Source organism: Saccoglossus kowalevskii, chromosome 9, assembly GCF_978046115.1.
Source record: "Saccoglossus kowalevskii chromosome 9, keSacKowa6.1, whole genome shotgun sequence".
Classification (NCBI taxonomy): Eukaryota; Metazoa; Hemichordata; class Enteropneusta; family Harrimaniidae; genus Saccoglossus; species Saccoglossus kowalevskii.
In genome coordinates, this window is record NC_140649.1 from 17,761,814 (window position 1) to 17,784,634 (window position 22,821).

Consider the following 22,821-nt stretch of genomic DNA (forward strand, 5'->3'; position numbering starts at 1 on the left):
ATGCCGTTGAAGATGGTTAAAAAGTTTGGGCACTACATCGTAACGGCGATAGTTCTGGCTGCGATGGGTCTCCTGATTAACTCCTGGCAGAATGTGGTGGATAAAAAACACACATATGAAGTAAGCGATGCTGTGATATCTGCGTTTCGTAGCAATGATAGCGAGATACTTGATCCAAGACGCCAGGACATTCAGTTTTTTACAAAAAATGGCGATAACAGTTTCAATCGTGGCACACTCGACAGTGGTGCCAAGACGCAACATATAATTATATTGGCAGCCTTTAGGACTGGTTCCAGCTTTACAGCAGAATTATTCAATCGCAATGACGACTTCTTCTACGTGTTTGAACCGGGCCTTCTTCTAACACAATGTGCGATGAAATCGGGGATGTCGGATGCTGTCTTCCCTGCGCTATATTCGCAAATGTTAGAAAACATATTACACTGCGACTTTGAAATTGCAAGCATGCAATGTTATCTGCAAGAACTCTCCGCTTTGTCAAATTCGTCGAGATTACGCTATATTCCGTCACTCCAATGTAAACACTCCAATGTGAAACCATGTTCGATATCAGCTGAATCTCTAGGGGAGGTATGCAGGAACAAAAAACACATTGCTGTTAAAACCATACGCGTTAGACAGATAAATGAGGCATTGCATTTAATACGCGGTGAAACGCTAAACACTAAACTCGTGCACGTAATAAGAGACCCTCGTGGTAGGATCGCTTCGTGGTTGAAGTTGAAAAGAGGGGCCAAACCCAAGTATGACTCGGATGACTTAGATATGCAAACGATGTGGACTGCAAACACATACTGTCAACAAATGTTAGATAATTATATAATTGGACGTACTATGACTAATATCGGATATTTCGACACCAAATATACATTCGTTAGATACGAAGACATGGCGGAGAACCCAGAATTATCGGCGGAAGGTCTGTATAAAACATTAGGATTACATTTCCCAACAAGTATTCGTGACTGGCTACAGGATAACACAAAGACGAGTAAAGGCGGCGATTTTGGGACAAGTCGAAACTCCAAACAACAAGCCCAAAGCTGGAGAAGTAAGCTAACATTGGCAGCAGTGAGAGCTGTGGAAGCACTGTCGCCGTGCAAAAAATTACTCTCCACCTTAGGCTATGTGACTCCCCAAAATAACTCTATTCTTTTGAACCTGAACATCAGTCTAGTTCAGAAAGTGCCGGATTTTATAATAAAGGAACACAATGCTACATGGAGACATTTTTATTGAATATCATGTACTTCTAGAAACGGTGTTGGATTGAGACTTACAGGTGATTGGCGTAGTATGGTAATAATTAATAACGTGACCTAATGAGTCTCAATCTGATTAAAATCTAATGTATTGTACGGCTTGTATTTTATTTATTTATTTTGTATTTTTTTATGTTTTTTGTTACGTACTTGTGATTTGGTATATGCACAGTCCCTCCGGATAGAGGGACTGTGGTATATGTTTAACTATCGCCACATACATCGATCCTTGTTGGCTTTCGCAATTACCAAAACATAAAAACAAACTATCAAAGAATGAATACTAGATCAAAATAAAATAAATATAGAAAAAAATAAAGGATCTTATTTTAATCAGATTATTACCTCCATGGTCTATAGAAGGTCATAGATTCACACTGCTGAAGCACGTTTTTATGACTCAGCATGTCTCGGTGGCAAGCACGTTTATCACAGGATCTGGTAAACGGTTGACATTGCACAACCCGAGATCGTATGAGTACCAGCCCCCTGGTAATTAAGAGGACGTCAGTCTCACGTTAATAAGGTTTTTAATTGGGCTTTTTCTTGTATTTGTAATTTTATGTGTTTATTTATTTTTATTTCGGGTACTATATGCTAATAAATAGTTGACATGCGTTTTGTTTCGTTTAATTAGAGAAAAGAAAACAAAACTGAAATACATAAAATTAAAATAGTTAATGCAAAGAAATACGCTTTTAACCAGATTGGCTTCGCATGTGCGTTTCCAGAATAACTCATTCAATGTAGGGGAATACAAAAAAACACACAAAAAACTATTTTGTTTTTGCATACGTAATCCCTCTGAAATCAATGCAAATTATGATTATTTCTGTATTAACGAAATTTTCCCACCATTTTCACAGATTTTTAGAGAGACAGAGAAAGCGCTAATATGTTAGAAATTAAACATGTCAAGGCTGTATTGTGAAAACAAACAAGCACTATTAGAAAACTTATAAATTTGAAGTAGCTGAGACTATGTATTTTTGCAAGTTAGAATGTTGTAATTCTTGAATAAACAAGTCATTGTTAACGACACAGTCCCCGTCCAAAATATGGGTTATCTGACATATCAATTTGATGCTGATGAAGTCATTGAGACTAGATTGAAACCATTAATAGGAGATGGATTTGTAAAAAGTTATGATTTAGTGCTTTTACGCGAAAATTGAACATTGGGCAGTCATATTGAATCAAATTACAAAAATAATGTTCATCTTGATGTATCTATTGGTATACTGTCTTTGTACAGAATTTAAACAGAAATGTTCATCACATTCATGGGAAAGTAGGCAGGGGCATCATGAAAAACAAAATGGCCACCAGTCAGCCATATTAGTTTGAATCACAGAAAAAGTATGACATGCAACTATAACCCAATATGTATGATCATCATACTAACTTTGATCCAAATTGGCCTAGCCATCTCTGAGAAACAGCTCCGGACATGTAAAAATTACGATTTAGCATTTTTACATGTAAATTGGGCATTGGCCGGCCATATTGAATCGAATCACAAAAATAATGTTGGTGCACATGTATCCCTTGGTATACTATCTTTGTACAAAATTTAAAGAGAAACGTTCCTTGCATTCAAGATAAAGCAGCATGGGTACCATGAAAAACCAGATGGCCGCCAGTCGGCCATATTTGTTCGAATCACGAAAAAAAAATGACGTGCACCTACAACCTAATATATATGATCATCATACCAACTTTGATCCAAATCGGCCCGGTCATCTCCGAGAAACTGCTGCAGATACGTTTAGGTATCAGATATGGCAAATTTTACATTCAAAATGGCCGCCAGTCGGCCATTTTTGCTCCGATCATAAAGTAACTTGACGTGCATATTTAAGACATTATGCATTGTCTTCATGTAAAATTTGAATGAAATCCGTCAATGGCTGTCCGAGATATAGCTCCGGACGTACGTACGGACGGACGGACGGAACTAATCTAAATTACAATAATAATAATAACTTTATTACACTACTATGCCATCAGAGGGCGCAGTATGGTAAATAAAATGCAAATCATAAGAAAAAATACAGTAGCTAAACTATAAGATAAAATTAAAAGATGTTAAAAGCTTAATAGGAAAAACAAATTAATGATAGTTACAGGATTCTCCCAATGTAGAGGTGATAGCTATCATATACCTGATTTCTTTTTTGCCTTATTTAGAAACTTTACCAGGGGTATGAAGCACGTCATTATTTTAATGAAATTGTCTGTTTTATTTAGTTTATCTTTAATTCCTATTTCTTGAAACAGCTCCCCTCTTTCTTTATCAAGAAATTCACAATTTAGGATAAAATGTTGTTCGTCCTCAACTGAATTTGTATGACATTTTTTACAAAATCGCTCATCCGCAGGAATTTTTGGTCGTTGTTGTCTGCCTCTTTCAATTTCTAATTTATGATCACTAAGCCTAAATTTACTCACAATTCTCCGAAGGCTCAAGTTTGTTATTTCTGTCAGGTAAGTTTCTATTTTCAAAAACAATTTAAATAATTTACATGTTCTCATTTTATTGCCATCTTTACCATGTTTACTGTGAGGAGAATTTAAGCTTTCTTTCCATAATTTTTCATAATCTTTTGTGAGTTTTATTTTAACAACATTTGAGATTTGATCAATGTTATTCGCTTTATGGTTTAATTTTATTGTTTCAAAGTCATTGTGTCCCATTATATTTTCTATATGTTTTATCCAGCTAGAATTATTCTTAACTGCTTCATCGAGAGCACATTTAAGTATATGGTTATCAGGTAGGGTATTTAGCCCGAACCATTATTTAGTTGCCAATGTCGATGCCTTTATTCTTATTGGCATTCTGCCAAGTTCTCCTTTAATACCGATTACTGATGTAGTTATACTTATGAAACGATAGAATTGATTACAGGTTTGTTCAAGATTATTGTCATCTTTTAATTAATCACAAGCCTAGATTTCTGCCCCGTACATTAAAATTGGTGAAATTAGTTGGTCAAATAACTTTAAACACAGTGAAGGGGACACCATTTTGTGATTTAATATGGTTTGTCGTATAGAGAATAAAGCTTTCATTGCTTTGTTTTTTTAACATAGTAAATTTGATTTAAATTTTCCATTTGGTGTGAATATAGTGCCTAAATAACAGAATTCACCCACTGCTGTAATATTTTGATTATTAATTGAGAAATGTTGATTGCCAGTATTAAAAACCATCACTTGTGTTTTCTTTATGTTTACTACAAGGCTCCATTTTTCACAATAGTTGGCTAGTTTATTTAAACAATTTTGTAGACCTTCGGGAGTCTTAGACACCAATACTAAATCATCTGCATATTGGATACAATTTATATGTTTTTTACCAATCGAGACTGGGTCATCGTCCTTTTTACCAAATAAATCGGGTAGGTCATTCAGAAATATATTAAAAAGTGTTGGTGAAATATTGCATCCTTGCTTAACACCACAAGTAGACTTAAAATTGATAAGCAACTTGATAACGCAATCGCTCTATAATTATTTGGGTCGGATTTGTTGCCAGATTTATGCAAAGGGACCAGTATTGTTGATTTCCAGCTTTCTGGGAATTTACCTTGTATTAAAGGGGAGCAGAGGTGTGGCTTTTGACACTCTGTACATGAAATCTGAGATCTATGAATTAATTATGGTGATAAAAATAACTTATATGTGTTGCGAAATGCCCTAAATATCGGGTATAAAACGAGCTGTGAAGCAGACGACAAACGTCCGCTTTTCCTGGCGTCATTTCGCTTCTAGAGGGCCAGTCAAATGACGTCATCAATGAACACTGATAATTGAACCCATTCATGCTAGTACGTCAATCCCATAGAAATGCTACTATGAAAGACCTTGTTAACTGACTACTTAAAAGTTGAAACATGGCGAGGTGTTGGGTTATGAATTCCATAACGATTCATGTTATGTTTCTCGAAAATAAAAAATCACGTTGTTGGTTGCGAGAAATCGGCGAAAGAACTAACCTGAAAGTAAAGACAGTACAGCGTTCTGGCTATAGTAAACAGTGAGTGAATAAATATTGTACGAGTTGAAACTAAATGAGAAATATGCTAATATCACTTGAACCACAGTACTCATTTTGCCCAACTTCCCACTTTTTAAACGACCACATCTTTACCGTTTTTTTTTTCTCTCGCTCGCTTATTGAAAACACCGACCGCTCGCCCAAACACTTGTCACCAGCACAGGAGTAGTCAAAATGTTTGGGGATATACAAAGAAAATTCTGAACGGCTCTTCAAATCTATACCATTCTGTATCGTTCGCGAACAACTTCAGCTGTGTCAAATCACAGTCCCTCTATCATGATATAGAGGGACTGTGGTCAAATACTAGAGGGTACAATATTGTAAACAAATGCCATGATATCTCAGTCATATCGCTATTGTATACACTACCTTTTTTATTCTGGTTTGCACAAACGTTGAATAGCCGTCAAACATTCAAATATATTTAGTTTTTAACTATCTATAATTATATGCACGCAATTTGACCCTTTGACCTAGATTTGATTGGGATGGAATATTTTATTTTAAACAATATTCTGACGTTACTTACTGCCCCAAAAATGTTTCAACACAATTGCGGTATGACTGTCCGATTTACGACCATTCTCACCAATCGCTAGCTTAGGAGAGAGTAGGAAATCAAACAGCCGCAGGTCGCCCGCCTTTTATGCATAGATTTCATGACGCCGTCTGACGGCGGTCGGGTACGAAAAGCTTGCACAGCAATTCACACTTATTGTCAAGACAATGAATGAACAGAAAGGACTGGGAAATTAAAAAGATTATATTTCCACAAAGTTAAATATATCTGGCTGCATCAAAAGCTTGGAAATTTTGCAAAAGACTGAGTGATCAACAACATCATTTTGGGATGCAATTGACCTTTAAGTACTTCATTGCGTAACTTACTGCGCGGCGATGCCGACATCAAGTGAGCGTTGACCGAAGTTTGACCCCCAAGTCACGCACAGAACTGGCGCGTTACCTTAGCAATCTTTTTCTTTCATGCTCCGCGTATATTTTGAGGTCGTTTACTTAGGGACGACGTCAAAAGATCGATGTCGGATAAAAAACTTGTTTCCTTTAGTTTGGGGTGGGGGGTTTTGACCTCAAAAAGTTTCCATCCGACAAAAACGATTTTATTTTTTAATGAAGTCAAAAAAATCTTGAAGTATTTGTAGTTCATTTTTTTTTCTCTATCCAATCATGGACAGAAATAACCGAAAAGGGGAAAAAAAACTAGAAAAATGGTTTGGTTCGAGTGTAAATCTGTGCATCAAATGAGGTGCATTTGTAAAATCTTTTTACACCCACCCGACAGCCAACTGCTATGCCATACTACTGTCCAATTATCAATTTGTATTTAATGGTGAATGTAGTCTGACGCCATGACCAATATTTATCAATTAAGTTTCAGTGGGGGGTAGGGGGGTTTGGAAAAAACTAAAGGAATTAAGTTTTTTATCCGACATCGATCTTTTGACGTCGTCCCTTAGTGCGCTGCTTTTCTAATTACGCAAATTTGTTTACAATGTTGTACCAACTCTAAAAAATTCAACATTGTAATATATCGCTTTCATAATAATAATTACGCAAAGTCAGTTATTTAATATTGAACACAGGTGAAGTTTTGTCCGCGAACGATACAATGTGGTATAGATTTGAAGAGTAGTTCGGAATTTAATAATAGTTAGTACCCGTTGTATCCCCAAACTATATCACCCAAAACCACTATTTCGATCACTCCTGTGCCAGTGACCAGTGTTTGGGCGACCGGTCGGTGTTTTCAATGGGTCAGTGAGAGAGAAAACACGATAAAAATGCGGTCGTTTTCCGGTCGGAAAATACAGTGCGGTCGGATATTAAGCGATAAGCAGTCGATTAAAAGTGGGAAGTTGGACGAAATGATTACTGTAGTTCAGGTGATATTAGCGTATTTCTAAATTAGTTTTTAACTCAAACAATATTTGTTTACTCACTGTTTAGTATCTTCGTTTTCAGGTTAGTTCTTCTGCCGATTTCTCGCAACCAACAATGTGATTTTTATTTGGGATTTCGAGAAACATAACATGAATCGTTATGGCATTCATACGCACAACATTTCGCGATGTTTCAACTTTTAAGTAGCCAGTTAACAAGGTCTTTCATAGTAGCATTTCTATGGGATTGACATACTAGCATGAATGGGCTCAATTATCAGTGTTCACTGATGACGTCATTTTACTGGCCCTCTAGAGGTGAAATGACGCCATGAAAAGCGGACGTTTGTCGTCTGCTTCACAGCCCGTTTTATACCCGACATTTAGGGCATTTCGCAGCACATACAAGTTGTTTTTATCGACAGAATTCATTCATAGATCTCAAATTTCATGTACAGAGTGTCAAAAGCCGAACCTCTGCTCCCCTTTAAAATGAAATTAAATAACTTCAGTAAACATTGAACTAGCAGTTCATTGTTCACTTTAAGCATTTCATTCGCTATTCCGTCTTCATCTGTTGATTTGTTATTTGTTAGTTTTTTAATTGCCATTGTTATTTCAATAATTGTTATTTTTGAATTCAATGTAGAGTTATAATGTTTTTCCTTTTTTTTCCAGTAATGTTTCCTCAAGATATTTTTGACATTTATGTTATTATAAAGTTTACTGAAGTGATCTGTCAAAACGCTACTTGTTAGAATGGGTTCTGTTGTGTTATTGTTTTGTGGACAACGTAACTTTTTAAGTACTGATCAGTATTCATTCTGGTTGGTAACATCTAGCTGTTCCAGATGATTGATCATAGTATTTTTAAATTCTCTTTTCTTATCTCTAATCAATTTAATGTAGTGTTTTTTTGGTTTTATGATAGTTCTGTCTAGCAAAATGATTGTTTGGATTTTTTGATAAAGATTTAGAAATATTAATTAGATCTTGTTTAACTTCACAACACGTCTTATCAAACCACTGCTGTTTAGGTCTTTTTGACTTTCTTGTTTTCTTTGTTATTTTTTAAAACAATTTTCAGCTGTATTAATTAATGTATTTTTTAATTGTTCAGTTGCCGAGTCAATATCTATATTATTGTTTGATAACAATGTAACTTCTAGATACCATTTACTTTTAATGTTTTGGTTAACCACAAAAGCTTGCTTGAGTAGCACATTATTAGAATTCATGGCCCGACTGTAATATTTAATTATAATACAATAATACATTGTAATAATAATTTAATTCATTATGCCACAATGAAAGTTGACAGATCATTTTAGGCTGTTAGAGTTATAAATTGTATACATCTTTACAAATATTTGCTAAAAATAGAGAATTGAAGATAATGTAATGAAATGAACAAATCTGACAGAGGTCCAGTTAAGGTACCTATATACCAAATATCAAAGCATTCAGGTTTACTGGTTTTGAAGAAGAAGTCGAAAATAGCATTTTTGATCAAAAATGACAACAAATATTTGCTAAAAATAGAGAATTTGAGATATGGCCATGAAATATACAAATCTTACAGAGGTCCAGCTAAGGTACCTATAAACCAAATATCAAAGCATTGGGTTACCGGTTTTGAAAAAGTTGAAAATACAATTGTTGATGGACGGACAACTGAAAATCACCTATATGAACAGCTCCGCTCTGTCATTTTCGATGACAGCAGAACTAAAACATAGTGTAATAATGTACAGCTTGCCCTTATGAATATATTCTATGCACAATTCATTATAGATACCATACAGTCAGTTCGCCAGTGCCTCATTTACATATAATTAACATATTTTTTACTTTGGACTGTGTGTCATTTGGAAGTCAGTCGTTGGATGTACTAGTTGTTCCTATACATCAAGATCGACAGCATTTCTGTAAAATATATATTACAAACTTACTTCTGCCTAATAATTTTAGTAGAATCTTTGGATTCTTTGTGTTATCTTAACTATAGTTGTATGTGTACTGATTTGTCCAAAGTCTCTTCATGCATTCTGAAAATTCTTAATCATGAGTGTTTCACAATTTTTTTTACTTGCATTGGACAATAGCATATATATATATTAATATATATTTAAAAAACTTCTGGGCAAATTTTGATATATGTCCGAGGATAAGAACATGTCTTAACTGCTTTCTAACATAGACCATCTCTCAATCTAAAAACGTGTATATTGCAGACATTGACCTTATTATAATAAATGGTGGGAGATTCAGGAGCTGTCGTTATATATAGTTTTGCTTGGTTTCAACTTTATTGATGCATCTCTAACAGTAATTTTAGGAGCCCAACAATTTAAATCAAAGAAAGCTTAGAAAGAACTCCCATGTGCTGAGAGTATTGGAGACACATTAAATATATTATTTAATTCAAAATTACTTGTCATAGATAGTGATAGTGATGGGAAATCAGAAAACTAATAATGCAAATCAGAAAATTAATATGAACAGATTTTAATGGAAAACTAATGAGGTCTGCACAATGTAACAGACCATCTATGTACCAAGTTTTATTGAAATGTGATTGGAACCAAAACAAATTATAAATTATTATGCTAATTAGGGAATTAATATAAATAGATTTTAACCCCAAACTAATCATGTTTGTCTTAGAGCATCTTTGCACTGAGTTTCATTGAAATGGAATAATTAGTAATTTAGATATCAGTGTGATAGCTTAAAAGTGGTTAATTATGTAAATTAGTAATTAATATGTACAGATTTTAACCCACAATTGTCTATTGTTCTACAGCATCCATGTACAAAGTTTCATTGAAATGTGATGATTAGTACTTGAGAAATCAGTGTGAAAGCTGAAAATTAATTATGCAAATTAGGTAATTAATATACACAACTATTTACCCTAAAATTAATCAGGTCTCTTGATAGTCCTAAAGGATCTATGTACCAAGTTTCATTGCAATGTGATAATTAGTACTTGAGATATCTGTGGAAAAGCTGAAAATTAACTAATAATGCAAATTAGGTAATTAGTACGCACAAATATTTATCCCAAAACAATCAATCTCTGCATAGTCCTTGAGGATCTCTGTACCAAGTTTCATTGAAATGTAATGCTTACTACTTGAAACATCAAAAGCTGAAAATTAATTAATTATGCAAATTAGGTAATTAATATGCACTGACATTACCTTAAAAACTATCAGGTCTGTGCAGTGTCCTATGACATCTATGTACCAAGTTTCATTGAAATGTGATGATTAGTACTTGAGATATCAATGGAAAAACCAAAAATTGACTAATCATTATGCAAATTAGGTAATTAGTAATTAGGTAATTTTTACCAAAAACTTATCAAAACCAAGCATTAGTTCAGAGCATCCATGTACCAAGTTTCATCAAAATCCAATAAGTGGTTCTTTAGATATCAATGGAACAGCTAAAAAATAGCTTATTATCATGCAAATTAGGTAATTAATATGCATGAAATTTTACCAAAACCTAATCAAATCTGCGCATTAGCCCAGAGCATCTATGCACCAAGTTTCATCAAAAACTGATGTATGGTTCTTGAGATATCAGTGGAACAGACGGACACACATACACACACACACACACACACACACACACACACATACAGACACACTAACCGCAAAGATATATATACAATGTTAGATTAAATGTCTACAATATGAATGGGGGTTGCCTTTTGCTACAACATCACAACACTTAATATTAGTGTTGACAGGCACCCCTGTCAGCAAACTATTTTGTTCCTGCCAATTAACTACTACTCGTTAGACAACTGGTTATGAAAATGTGTCTTTTGGCCAACAAGCAAATGTGTTTGTAAAATAAAACAAATGAATATACCGGTATAAGCAAAATTACACTGCTTGTTTGCAGAAATGTTGGTAAACTGATCCCTGAAGCCAAAAAGTGAAATATTTTTTGTATTTAAGAATTTTAATACTGGAGGTGGACCATTCGATATCTGGGGGGGGGGGGTGCAAAATTGAAACAGGATAAGTTTGCAAGACACCACCTATAAGGAAACAAGTTTGTTGTTGAAAAAAATGAGATATTGAATGGTCCAACTATCAATAGAGGGTGCGCTTTAATACATACTACCGTAAAACCGTAATAGAAACAGCACCCATAATTTTTTAACAAATGAGAAACAGAAATTTACCATTTCTCATATGTGTTGACACTCTAATAGAAGCTGCATCCTGTTCATACTACCTGAGCATTTTAATTGAAGCCGCTGCTTCTAATACAGATTTTACAGTAGTACTTGTTTAATAGAGGTTAGGCAACAGTGGTGGGAATGGCTGAATAAGGGCTGGACCATTCAAAATCTGAGGTCAGGTCAGAATTGAAAAAAAAAGTTTCCAAAACAGCACTAGCCAACAAAAATATGTAATTTGTTTAAAAAAATGCAAGCAAAGAAAAAAAAAAATTAACCCTCCTCAGATGTACAATGTAACTTCCCTTTCAGCTAGTTTTCAACTGTATGCTTTTTTTGGAAAAAATGATTTATACTAAAAAAAAGAAAATAGGATATCAGATTACGGTACAATGGCCATCCTTTTTTTGTATCTGGTAGCCAAATAATAGAAACAATTGAAACACTTTAACACTTCAACATTAAATTTGTTCCTCAACAATGTAAATTATATGTCTGTGGAGGCCTTAGTAGCACATGTGCTAAAAAAACAATTTAAGAAATTGATTAAAAAAAAAAAAAAAAAATGTTTCTCTAACTTTGGTGGGCGACTAGCATATCAAGTTACTGTACAATCCAGATAAAAATCTTTGAAGGTAATTCAAGAACTTACTTCTGGTTCCCTGTAGTAAAGATCATTTAAAATGCCATGCAGTAGCTGTGTATTAAATAAATTTATTTGATAGTTTTGTTTAGTGTATATCTCTAATTATAATATTTACAATTATACATGGTAAGTCACACAAAAAACTTACTTGTTTAACCCCGGGGGGGCTACTTCCACATTAAATGGGTAAGGGTGTGAAGCCCACCTCTCGTAAACCATACTCACTTCTAAACCATTTTTTTTCTATTTATATACCCACTTCTAAACAAAAGTGTTTTTAGCGAAAAAAACACCCAACTACAAGGTGAGACAATTTTAAGTGATTTTACACTAATATCCTGAAAAAATTACATAGGAAATTTGCCAAAATCAATCTCGGCCAAGATCTTCTAATGGTTAATAATATAATCAAGTTAGGAAAGGATTGAAGAAAAACTGTTCACGTTATTGTGACCTTAAGAAAAGTCTTAACGATGGAGATGACAAAAACGACCCGGACAGATATTTTTCCAGTACTATATCTTCCCCTTCATCATCATTTCGGGCAAGCTAAAAATAAATATTCAATTTATCTAAAAAAAATTTTCTTCCTTGAACAACAACCTTCAAGTGCCTTTCAAATGTGTCCTGTAAGAAAGCAGAAATCTTATGAATGGTTTTCAAGAAATCAAAATTATAAAATAAATTTTGATTAAATTATAATACTTCTAATGCATACATAAACTTAACAAACCTGATGTACAATGCATGCAAGTATGTTGTATAGTTCTATGCAAGTTACCTCCATGAAATCGCAATTCAGAATGGCAGTTTTCCACTCAAAATGCCATTATTAGCAAAGTAGGGGACAGACAATAGTCAATTTGCTATATTTATGGTGCCACATATGTGTATACTTTTTTACTGTCACTTTATTGTCATTATTGCTTTTATAAAGTGTCATATATTATCATTAGCAAATGGAGTATAGGGCGTGTACAGGTCGGTGGACAGGAAGGTGTCACTAAGTATTATCATTGTTAGGCAGTAAAGAAATGTTTAAATATTTTTTGTTCAATCTGGTACATGTATAAAGTAAAAACATCACTAAAATCAATGAAAGCTTAGAAAGAACTCCCGTGTGCTGAGAGTATTGAAGACACATTAAAAATTAATTCAAAATGGAAACGCAGAAAACTAATTATGCAAATAAGGTAACTAATATTAACAGATTTAAGTGTAAAACTAATAAGGTCTGCACAATGTACCAAGTTTCATTGAAATGTGATTAGAACCAAAAAAATATTAATTATTATGCTAATTAGAGAATTAATATGAACAGATTTTAACCCAAAATTAATCAGGCTGTCTATTGTCCTGGAGCATTTATGTACCAAGTTTTATTCAAATGTGATGATCAATACTTGAGATATAGTATTAATTAATTATGTTAATTAAGTGATTAATAAGCATAAATATTTACCAAAAACTAATATGATGTATAGTCCTAGGTTCATTGAAATGTGATGGGTACTCTATAAAAGTTTCATTGAAATCCAATGAGTGGTTTTTAGACATCAGTGCAACAGCCATAGAACAGCAAAATATTAACTAATAATGCAAATTAGGTGATTAATATGCACAAATATTTACCCCAAAACTAATTAGGTCTCTGCACAGTTCTCAAGTAACTATGTACCAAGTTTCATTGAAACATGATCATTACTATCGGTACTCGAAATATCAAAAGCTGAAAATTAATTAATTATGCAAATTAGCTAATTAATATATACTGATATTACCCAAAAAACTATCAGGTCTGTGCAGTGTACTATGACATCTATGTACCAAGTGTCATTGAAATGTGATGATTACTACTTGAAATATCAAAAGCTGAAAATTAATTAATTATGCAAATTAGGTAATTAATATGTACTCATATTACCTTAAAAACTACCAGGTCTGTGCAGTGTCCTATGACATCTATGTACCAAGTTTCATTGAAATGTGATGATTACTACTTGAAATATCAAAAGCTGAAAATTAATTAATTATGCTAATTAGGTAATTAATATGTACTCGTATTACCCTAAAAACTATCAGGTCCGTGCAGTGTCCTATGACATCTATGTACCAAATTTCATTGAAATGTGATGATTACTACTTGAAATATCAAAAGCTGAAAAATAATTAATTATGCTAATTAGGTAATTAATATGTACTCGTATTACCCTAAAAACTATCAGGTCTGTGCAGTGTCCTATGACATCTATGTACCAAGTGTCATTGAAAAGTGATAATTACTACTTGAAATATCAAAAGCAGAAAATTAATTAATTATGCAAATTAGGTAATTAATATGTACTCATATTACCCTAAAAACTATCAGGTCTGTGCAGTGTCCTATGACATCTATGTACCAAGTTTTATTGAAATGTGATGATTAGTACTTGAGATATCAGTGGAAAATTGATTAATCATTATGCAAATTAGGTAATTAATATTGCACAGATTTTTACCCAAAACTAATCATATCTGCGCATTAGTTTGGAGCATATGTGTGCCAAGTTTCATCAAAATTCAATGAGTGGTTCTTTAGATATCAGTGGAACAGTCATGGAACAGCTACAGATCAGCTAATTATCATGCAAATTAGATAATTAATATGCATGGATTCAAAGATCTGGTCACAAAATGAGCAAAACCTGTATAGAGATGGTAAAGTATAAAGATTATTATATAAGGCAGCATAATAGAGATGGTATTGACCTGGTATCACCTGATTATGATTCCAGTGTTAATGATTGTGCTAGAGATGGGGGTACTCTTCAGCATGGACCATGCACGCAGCTGCAACAGTTCTGCGGGCAAGGATAACATCAATTTACCCCCCAGTCAATGGTTTGCTTGACCGGTGTGTAAGTATTTTGTCCGAGGAGAACTGGTAAGCATTATATCACTTCAATTTATTTTATTATGTGGACCAGTATGTCTAAGCCTTCTCGAAAAACATGGTCACCTAATCATTTTGTCCCTTTACTACTGCAGGCTAGAAACACCCTCAGACCTCATGGCCAGCTCACCTATGCCAGTGAGGTTAAAAGCCCTTGATGTTCAACACAAACCAGAACATCGAAAGCACTTGTGCCTGCTGTATATAGTCCAGTGACTGTATCACCATTATCATCACCACTGCCATCACCATTGTCATCACCATCCTCACCACCACTGCTATCATCATTGTCATCACCATCCTCACCACCACTGCCATCACCACTATCATCCTCATCATCATCATCACCACCACAGCCATCATCATTGTCATCATCACTATCCTCACCTTTGTCATCAGCTGCAAGTACAGCCATAACACCACCAAAGGGAGATATCCAGTCATTAGAAGGAGCCATGCAGAGAAGTGGAAGATTTCAGACTGCAAATCAGGTATTTCATGTAATGACACACAGTAATCCAACTGGAATGTATGTCCCTTATGGTGTTAAGGAGAATGTTTCTTTTTTGTTAGACAATGAAAACAATGTGAGAGATCAAAGAAATGGTAATAGATGCAATTATGTAGATGACTGTGGTGCCTGGTCCGGTAACAACTAAAAAAACACATCGATACATCGTCCAAGGCCAGCATCTTGAATATGTAGATTTGAAAGAAGGAGCATATTGTAAAGATTTCAAAGGAAAACGAGTACCATTAGACCCTCAGCCTGAAGAACAAGATATCATTATTTTCAAGAGATACTATACTTCACTAAAACAAGATAAAGATTATAAGAAAAGAGTTTCAACAGTTGTCCAGTGTCCTGAAGTCTTCGAGTCTTATCGCGTATAAAGAATTTAGCTTTAGTAGAATATATAGGTAAATACACTCGTGTTTCAGGACCACATGGGAACTCAAAAAAGAATAAAGGTGACTACATTAGGACTTCAAGAAATGTGAGAAGAAAAATAGATGACAAGGTAAAAACCCAAGACCCCCCCATGAAGTTTATGAAGACATGGTTTTAGATGATTCAGTGTGTGCCCCCAGAGATTTGAAGCAAGTTCAGAATGCCAAATATCGAGTAATGAAGAAGTCCAGACCAAGTCAAGGGCATCACCGACAGAACATGGCAGATGATATTCAAGTATTGCTTAGCCAATTTCAGGACAGTCTCTTCATCCAGGAAATTATTCAAATGAAAGGAAACAAACCACCATCCGTGCCTTTATACCATGAACATCAGCTAGAAGATATAAAACAGTTTTGTAATTCTAAGGCATCGCATCCAAGTGTTTTAGGAATTGATCGAACATTCAATTTAGGTCCATGCTATGTCACTCTCCTTGTTTACCACCACAACAATCTTATTGAACCACCCCATCATGCTCAGCCCTATGTATTTACACCGGGTTGCAATCTTCATGCAAGGCCATCAAACAGTGTTTTCCATCATCAATGCAGGTTTTATGCACAAGACATTTAGAAGATAATTTACGTCGCCACTTGTCACAGAAAGTAGGAATGAATGCAAAGATCCAGAAAAAGATACATGCAGATATTTTTGGAAAGGATGGTCTAACTTCTAGTAAGAATCTACACAGTTTTCAAGTTAAGTCATTACAACTTTCAACCTATTATTCAACTAACATGCCATTATTCTGTCCGTATTTTAATAAGATGTCTGAAAAAATAGAAAATTATATATTCAAGCCAACACAAAGCAACAAGTGGATACCAATAGACTGGAAGAACAATTCATGTGAAAGTATGAACCATATCCTGAAATTGTCAACAAAATGGGAAACACAGAAACTACCAGACTTAGTCAACATACTCCACAAGATAGTTAAAATACAACAGGCTGATGCTCGGCGCACCATTTATGGACAAGGAAACTACCAGCTAGCACAGTGGATGACGAAGTTTGCAATTAGATATGTATACTGGATGCAGAAGACAGGAAGAAAAAGAAATTTTGTATAAGAAGTTTAGGAAAGGCCCACCAGCTAAAGGAAAAAAAATTACATCAACAGATGGTGCTCTTACCACAGGGAGCCCAGGAACTATAATCAACTGTAGTACGCAGTCTCTATGAGCGGGGGGGGGGGTTATCGGCTGGTATCTAGTGTAAGAAATAGACAAGGGATGAAGGCTCCAGCCAGCTCATATTTGTTAAACTGGAAAAACAGACGAACAGAATGAAAAATAAAATCTAAAAAAAATACCAGGTTGAAGAATATTAGTTGCTCCTTCAAATTTCGCCAAAGCCTTGCCTAAATTTTACCGATATCTGCAGAATAAATCAAGAAAACTACATAAGTTGACTCCATTTAGGAATTCCTAACGGTTTGCCCGAACACACGGCAAAGTTTGGAGGCGTGGCTTGTAGCATTTGGCAACAACCAATCACAAAACTGGTTACGAACCAGTTGAGGCAAGGCTAACCGAGTCGTGACCTCGATGTGGTATGTAACTAGTCTTGTGATTGGTTGTTGACAAATGCTGAACAGGCCACGCCTTCAACTGTGCCGTGTGTTCGGGCAAACCGTTAGGAATTCCTAAATGGAGTCAATTTGTGTAGTTGTCATAGACTGCAACCTAATCATTTTAAACGGTAGAAGTATGGGTGATTCAATGGGTAAATACACATGCCACACACCAAGAGGTAGCAGTACCATTGACTTTGCTATTACTTCTAAACCATTATTTGATAAAATTAATTACTTTAAAGTACATGGTCTCTCATTAATCTCAGACCATTGTTTAATAACATTGTCCATACACGTAATAAAATATAGTCTTCTCAAAATAAATAAAACATCAAAAAAATATATATTAGACCCCCTGCCATCTAAATATATATGGGGTAACCAGGCAAAACATCATTTTGAAACATCACAGCTATTACATAACAGTGATATTGAATATTATCTTAACAGATCCTATAGTGACAATGATACAGGCAAGGCAATTATTGACTTTGAAAATTTAATAACCCCCATTGCCAACAGAAGTCTGCAAAAAATCACCCCCAAAATTAAAAAAAAGAAGAAAAAAAAGAAAAATTGGTTTGATCAAGATTGTTGGTCCATCAGAAAAGAGCTAAGAAGCCTATCGATTTTGCTGGAAAAATTTCCCCAAAACCCAAATATACGTGGTCGTTTCTTCCAAACAAGAAAACTGTTCAAAAAAAAATCAAAGAGAAAAAAAAACAAAAAATAACTTGAAACCTCAAAAGAAAACCCTTCTGAATTCTGGAAAACATTGCGTGAAATGAATAATGAAGAATCTCACAACGAGTGTAACAACAATATAAAACCAGTTGAATGGCTTTCATACTTTAAAAAGTTATTTAATGCAAATTCCACATCCCACGGTGATGATTTACCTACTGAATTAAAGAACAAAGAAGAACACATGGCTTTTAATTCTGACTTGAACGGTCCAATTCTAAAAGATGAAATTTTAAAAGGGATTAACCTGTTGAAAAATAATAAAGCTTCGAGTCAAGATAAAATATGCAATGTAATGCTAAAACACAGCCAAGCCAACTTACTGAAAGCCATACATAAGCTTTTTAATTAATTTTTAATTCAAACCACTTTCCAGATTCTTGGAACCTCAGTTTTTTAATACCAATCCACAAATCCGGCTGCAAATCCAACCCATTAAACTATAGAGTCATTGCCCTTTCTAGTTGCCTTGAAGCATTCTAAACATTAGACCAACCACATTCTTAGAGAAAAGGAACATACTTTCAAACAAGCAATTCGGATTCCGAAAAGATCGACGCACAACAGACAATATCTTCATTCTTAAAACAATAATTAATAAATATCTTTATAATAGCAGCACTGTCAATAACAAAGAAAATATTAAAACACAAAAAAATAATAGTAAAAATACAAATAAAATATATGCGTACTTTGTTGACCTCAAAAAGGCCTTCGACAGTGTCTGACAACAGGGGTTGTATATTAAATTGTTAAAACTTGGAATATCGGGCAAAATCTATAAAATTATCAAAAATATGTATAGTAAGGTAAAATATAAAGTTAAGAGCAAAGAAGGATTAACTGAACACTTCACTTCAAGGGTGGGAGTAAAACAGGACTGTAACTTAAGCCCAACCCTATTCAATATTTTCATAAACGATTTACCTGATGTTCTTAATAAACCTAAATGTGACCCACCCTAACTACAAAATACACCCATTAACTGTATAATGTATGCTGATGATCTTGTAATACTTTCTGAATCGAAAACAGGATTACAAACTTGCCTTGATAATTTATCGATATACACTAAAAAATGGCATCTAACTGTTAACACGGAAAAGACAAAAACTATGATCTTTAACAGATCAAACAAACTTCTAGAGAATGATATTTTCTTCTTTGAAGGTTGTGAGTTAATTACTGTAAAATAAACCAATTACCTAGGATTAATAGCAAGCGCTAATGGAAAATTCAAGGAAGGCCTAAAAAGCATAAAAAGAAAAGCTTTGAAGGCCTTATTTTCCTTAAAGGGAAAAACAGGCAAAAAATCTAAGTATACCACTGTCACTCTCTCTGTTTGACAAACTAATCAGACCTAATCAGACCAATCCTCACATATGGTAGTGATGTTTGGGGAGATGAAATTAAACTAAAATCACTAATTGAAGATGTACATATAAATTATCTTCGTTTTCTTTTGGGTACATCCAAAAACACTACAACAATGGGTTTATACGGCGAACTTGGACGTTACCCATTGGAGACTTTTATCGAAAAACAAATGATAAAATATTTTAATCGTATAAAGAACTCGTCAAATCCATTACTAAAACTAGCTTTCCAAGAAAATAAAGAAATTATTAGTAAATGGTACACCAATATAGATTCCCTTTTGAATAACATCAACCAGTCTTACCTGGTCGACAGCGATGAAATTCTAACAGCAAGGCAATTAGGACAAATCAACAAAAATATACAAACATCATTCATATCAACTTGGAAAAGTGAATTACATAATGACAATCGATCAAAACAAAATGAAAAAAATAAATTAAGAACATACAGAGAATTAAAAAACAATTTTGCTTTCGAAACATACCTTGTTACCCTGAAAAACATTGAGATGCGCGAAAATTTAACTAAATTCCGCCTCAGTGACCATAACTTGAAAATTGAGACAGGCAGACACAAAGAAATACCCCTTGCTAATAGATTATTCAACCTGAAGATGTGTATCACCTCATGACGTCATGTAAAAGATATACCCCCGAAAGAAATGTCCTATTCGAAATGGCAAAAACCAAAATCTAAAGCTTTAAAAATTTGCCACCAAAACACAATTCATAGCCTTGCTAAACAACAGTGGCCTAACACTCCCCGTAGCAAGGTACCTAAAGAAGTGTTTTGAAATAAGACAGCAACCCCAGTGACAACCTTCTTTCACTATTTAAGTTTTGCATTTTGTTTTCTATCTATCGTAGTATCATAATTTTATACTTGCTATTATCTGTAATGTATTAGCTTAGATTGTTTTCTTTTTTCTATTTACTGTTTTGTAACCTTTTATTCCTTCTTAAACTTTTGTAACCATTGCCAATCCCTCCGGGGAATGTGTAAGTGTTAATAAAAAAAAAACACGCTAACTCAATACATTACAAGATACGATTCACGTCTTTCGTTCTACTGTAATAGCATAGAATTTCTTGTTTTTTTTTACTTCTTCCCACTTTTCGGAGCTTTCTTTGTTCATCGCATTTCAATCTCCAAACACAGCTGATCTAATTCCGATTCGTAAGCAAAACTTGTACTTCGTTTTTCTTTCAAAGATCTTTTTCCCATGATGAACGATTAAGTCTGATATGTTCTAGGACCATATATTATCTACCGTGCACCTTTTAAATAGTGTAATTCGGCCTACAGCCGCTGTATACAAGCTCAATATACGGAGCTAACTAACATGCGTGTTTACGTAACGACGCCATTTCGTCTGAACGAGGACTAATAAGACATTGGAAACAACCTTCAATGAGATTTTAATTGAATAACAAACATTACGCAGATAGAACATGGAAGTAAAAAATAGAGCAATGGATAGAGCAATTTAAAATACCGATTAAAATATTATTCGAATTGGCAATTCATATGACAATTTAACAATTTTATTAACTCATAACAACCTACTGAAGGAGGTTAAAATTTACAACAACAAAAATTACAGAAAAAAATTAATCAAATTACAATGACTAATAGTTTAAAGACAACCAAAAACAGACTAAATTGAAGTTAGTAACGGAAATATATAATAAAGTAAAATGAAACACCAACAAAAAACTATAAACTGAATATAAAAAACAAAAACCCAATGAATAGGTTTAAAAAAAAATTAATGACTAAGTAGATCCTGCTGTCTAATAGCAAAGCTGTATTTCAGATATTGTGCCAGAGGAATTGCTAAGTTATTATTTGACATTATTTTTATGAATTTATTTTCAGGTGTGAGATTAGTAAAGTCAGGAATAATCTTTTCCGCTTCATTGTATAAAACGACCCTTTCTTTACTATATACTGGGCATATTATGAGGAAGTGATGTTCATCTTCAATATCATTTTTATTACACAATTTGCAGATTCTGTCGCTACTTTTGATTCTGTTGTGTCTTCCTTTTTCAATTTCCAAACTGTGATTGCTCAGTCTGAATTTAGTTAGGGTACTTTTCAGTTCTTTATTTTTTAGCTTAATTAAGTAGTTTTCCAAAATGAAGTTTGTTTTTAAATTTTTTGTAAGTCCTCAGTTTGTTTTTTGTATTAGTGTTTTGTCTGTTATCATCTTTAATTGAGTTAATCCAATACTTTATAAATACATTTTTTATTTTATCATATATCCGTGACATTTGTGACGATTTTAGCTCATTATTGTCAATATCTGATAGTGTTGTATTTGTAGATTTCAGTACTGAGTTAAGTTCATTGTACCACTTAGTTTTTATAGTCTTGTTAAGTAGGAAGGCTTCCTTAATAATGGGTTTTTGAATTTTGTTTAGGTGGTTTGTATATTTTATTAACTGTTTTTTAATGAATAAATCGGTAGGATATCTACCCAACTCACTATAAATTCCCAATTTCGGAGTGTTTTTTGAAACGCCTAGGATGAAGCGACAAAAGCTGAGGTGTACATCTTCTATAGTAGAGTTGAATGAACTTTCTTCAGCCCATACTTCACATCCATATATAAGAATTGGTCTTATTAGTTTATCAAACAATGATAACAATAATGAGGGACTGAGGCTTTCATTATAATGACCTAATTTGGCTTTCAAAGAGAATAATGCTTTCATTCCTTTGTATTTCAGATGTTTCATAGCCGCTTTAAAATTTCCATTAGGGCTGAGAACAATACTTAAATAATTATAATTTCTCGCGATGTTAATCTCATTCCCTTCAAAAAAGAATAAATCACTGTCATAGAGTTTATTATTTTTATTAAAAACCATAATTTTTGTTTTTTTCTGTGTTCACAGCAAGTTTCCATTTCTGTGTGTATTTTGAGACATTATCAAGGGCATTCTGGAGGCTATTTTTGGATTTAGAAAGAATAACTATATCATCTGCATACATTAGACAGCTGATTGGTGTGTTATTTAAATTTGGGGGATCACATGATGTCATTAATAAAAATGTTGAAGAGTGAAGGGCTCAGATTACACCCTTAATTAACACCCAGTGTTGAATTAAATTGATTGGTTAAA

General features: G+C 33.8%; 1 protein-coding gene across 1 annotated transcript; it reads left to right on the top strand.

Annotated features, from left to right (window-relative positions):
* On the top strand, positions 1-1,605 carry LOC102808479 (carbohydrate sulfotransferase 1-like). Its single transcript, XM_006823319.2, has one exon. It carries the CDS (start codon positions 1-3, stop codon positions 1,261-1,263), a length of 1,263 nt encoding a protein of 420 aa, XP_006823382.1. The 3' UTR covers positions 1,264-1,605.
* The last annotated feature ends 21,216 nt before the right edge of the window (positions 1,606-22,821 follow it).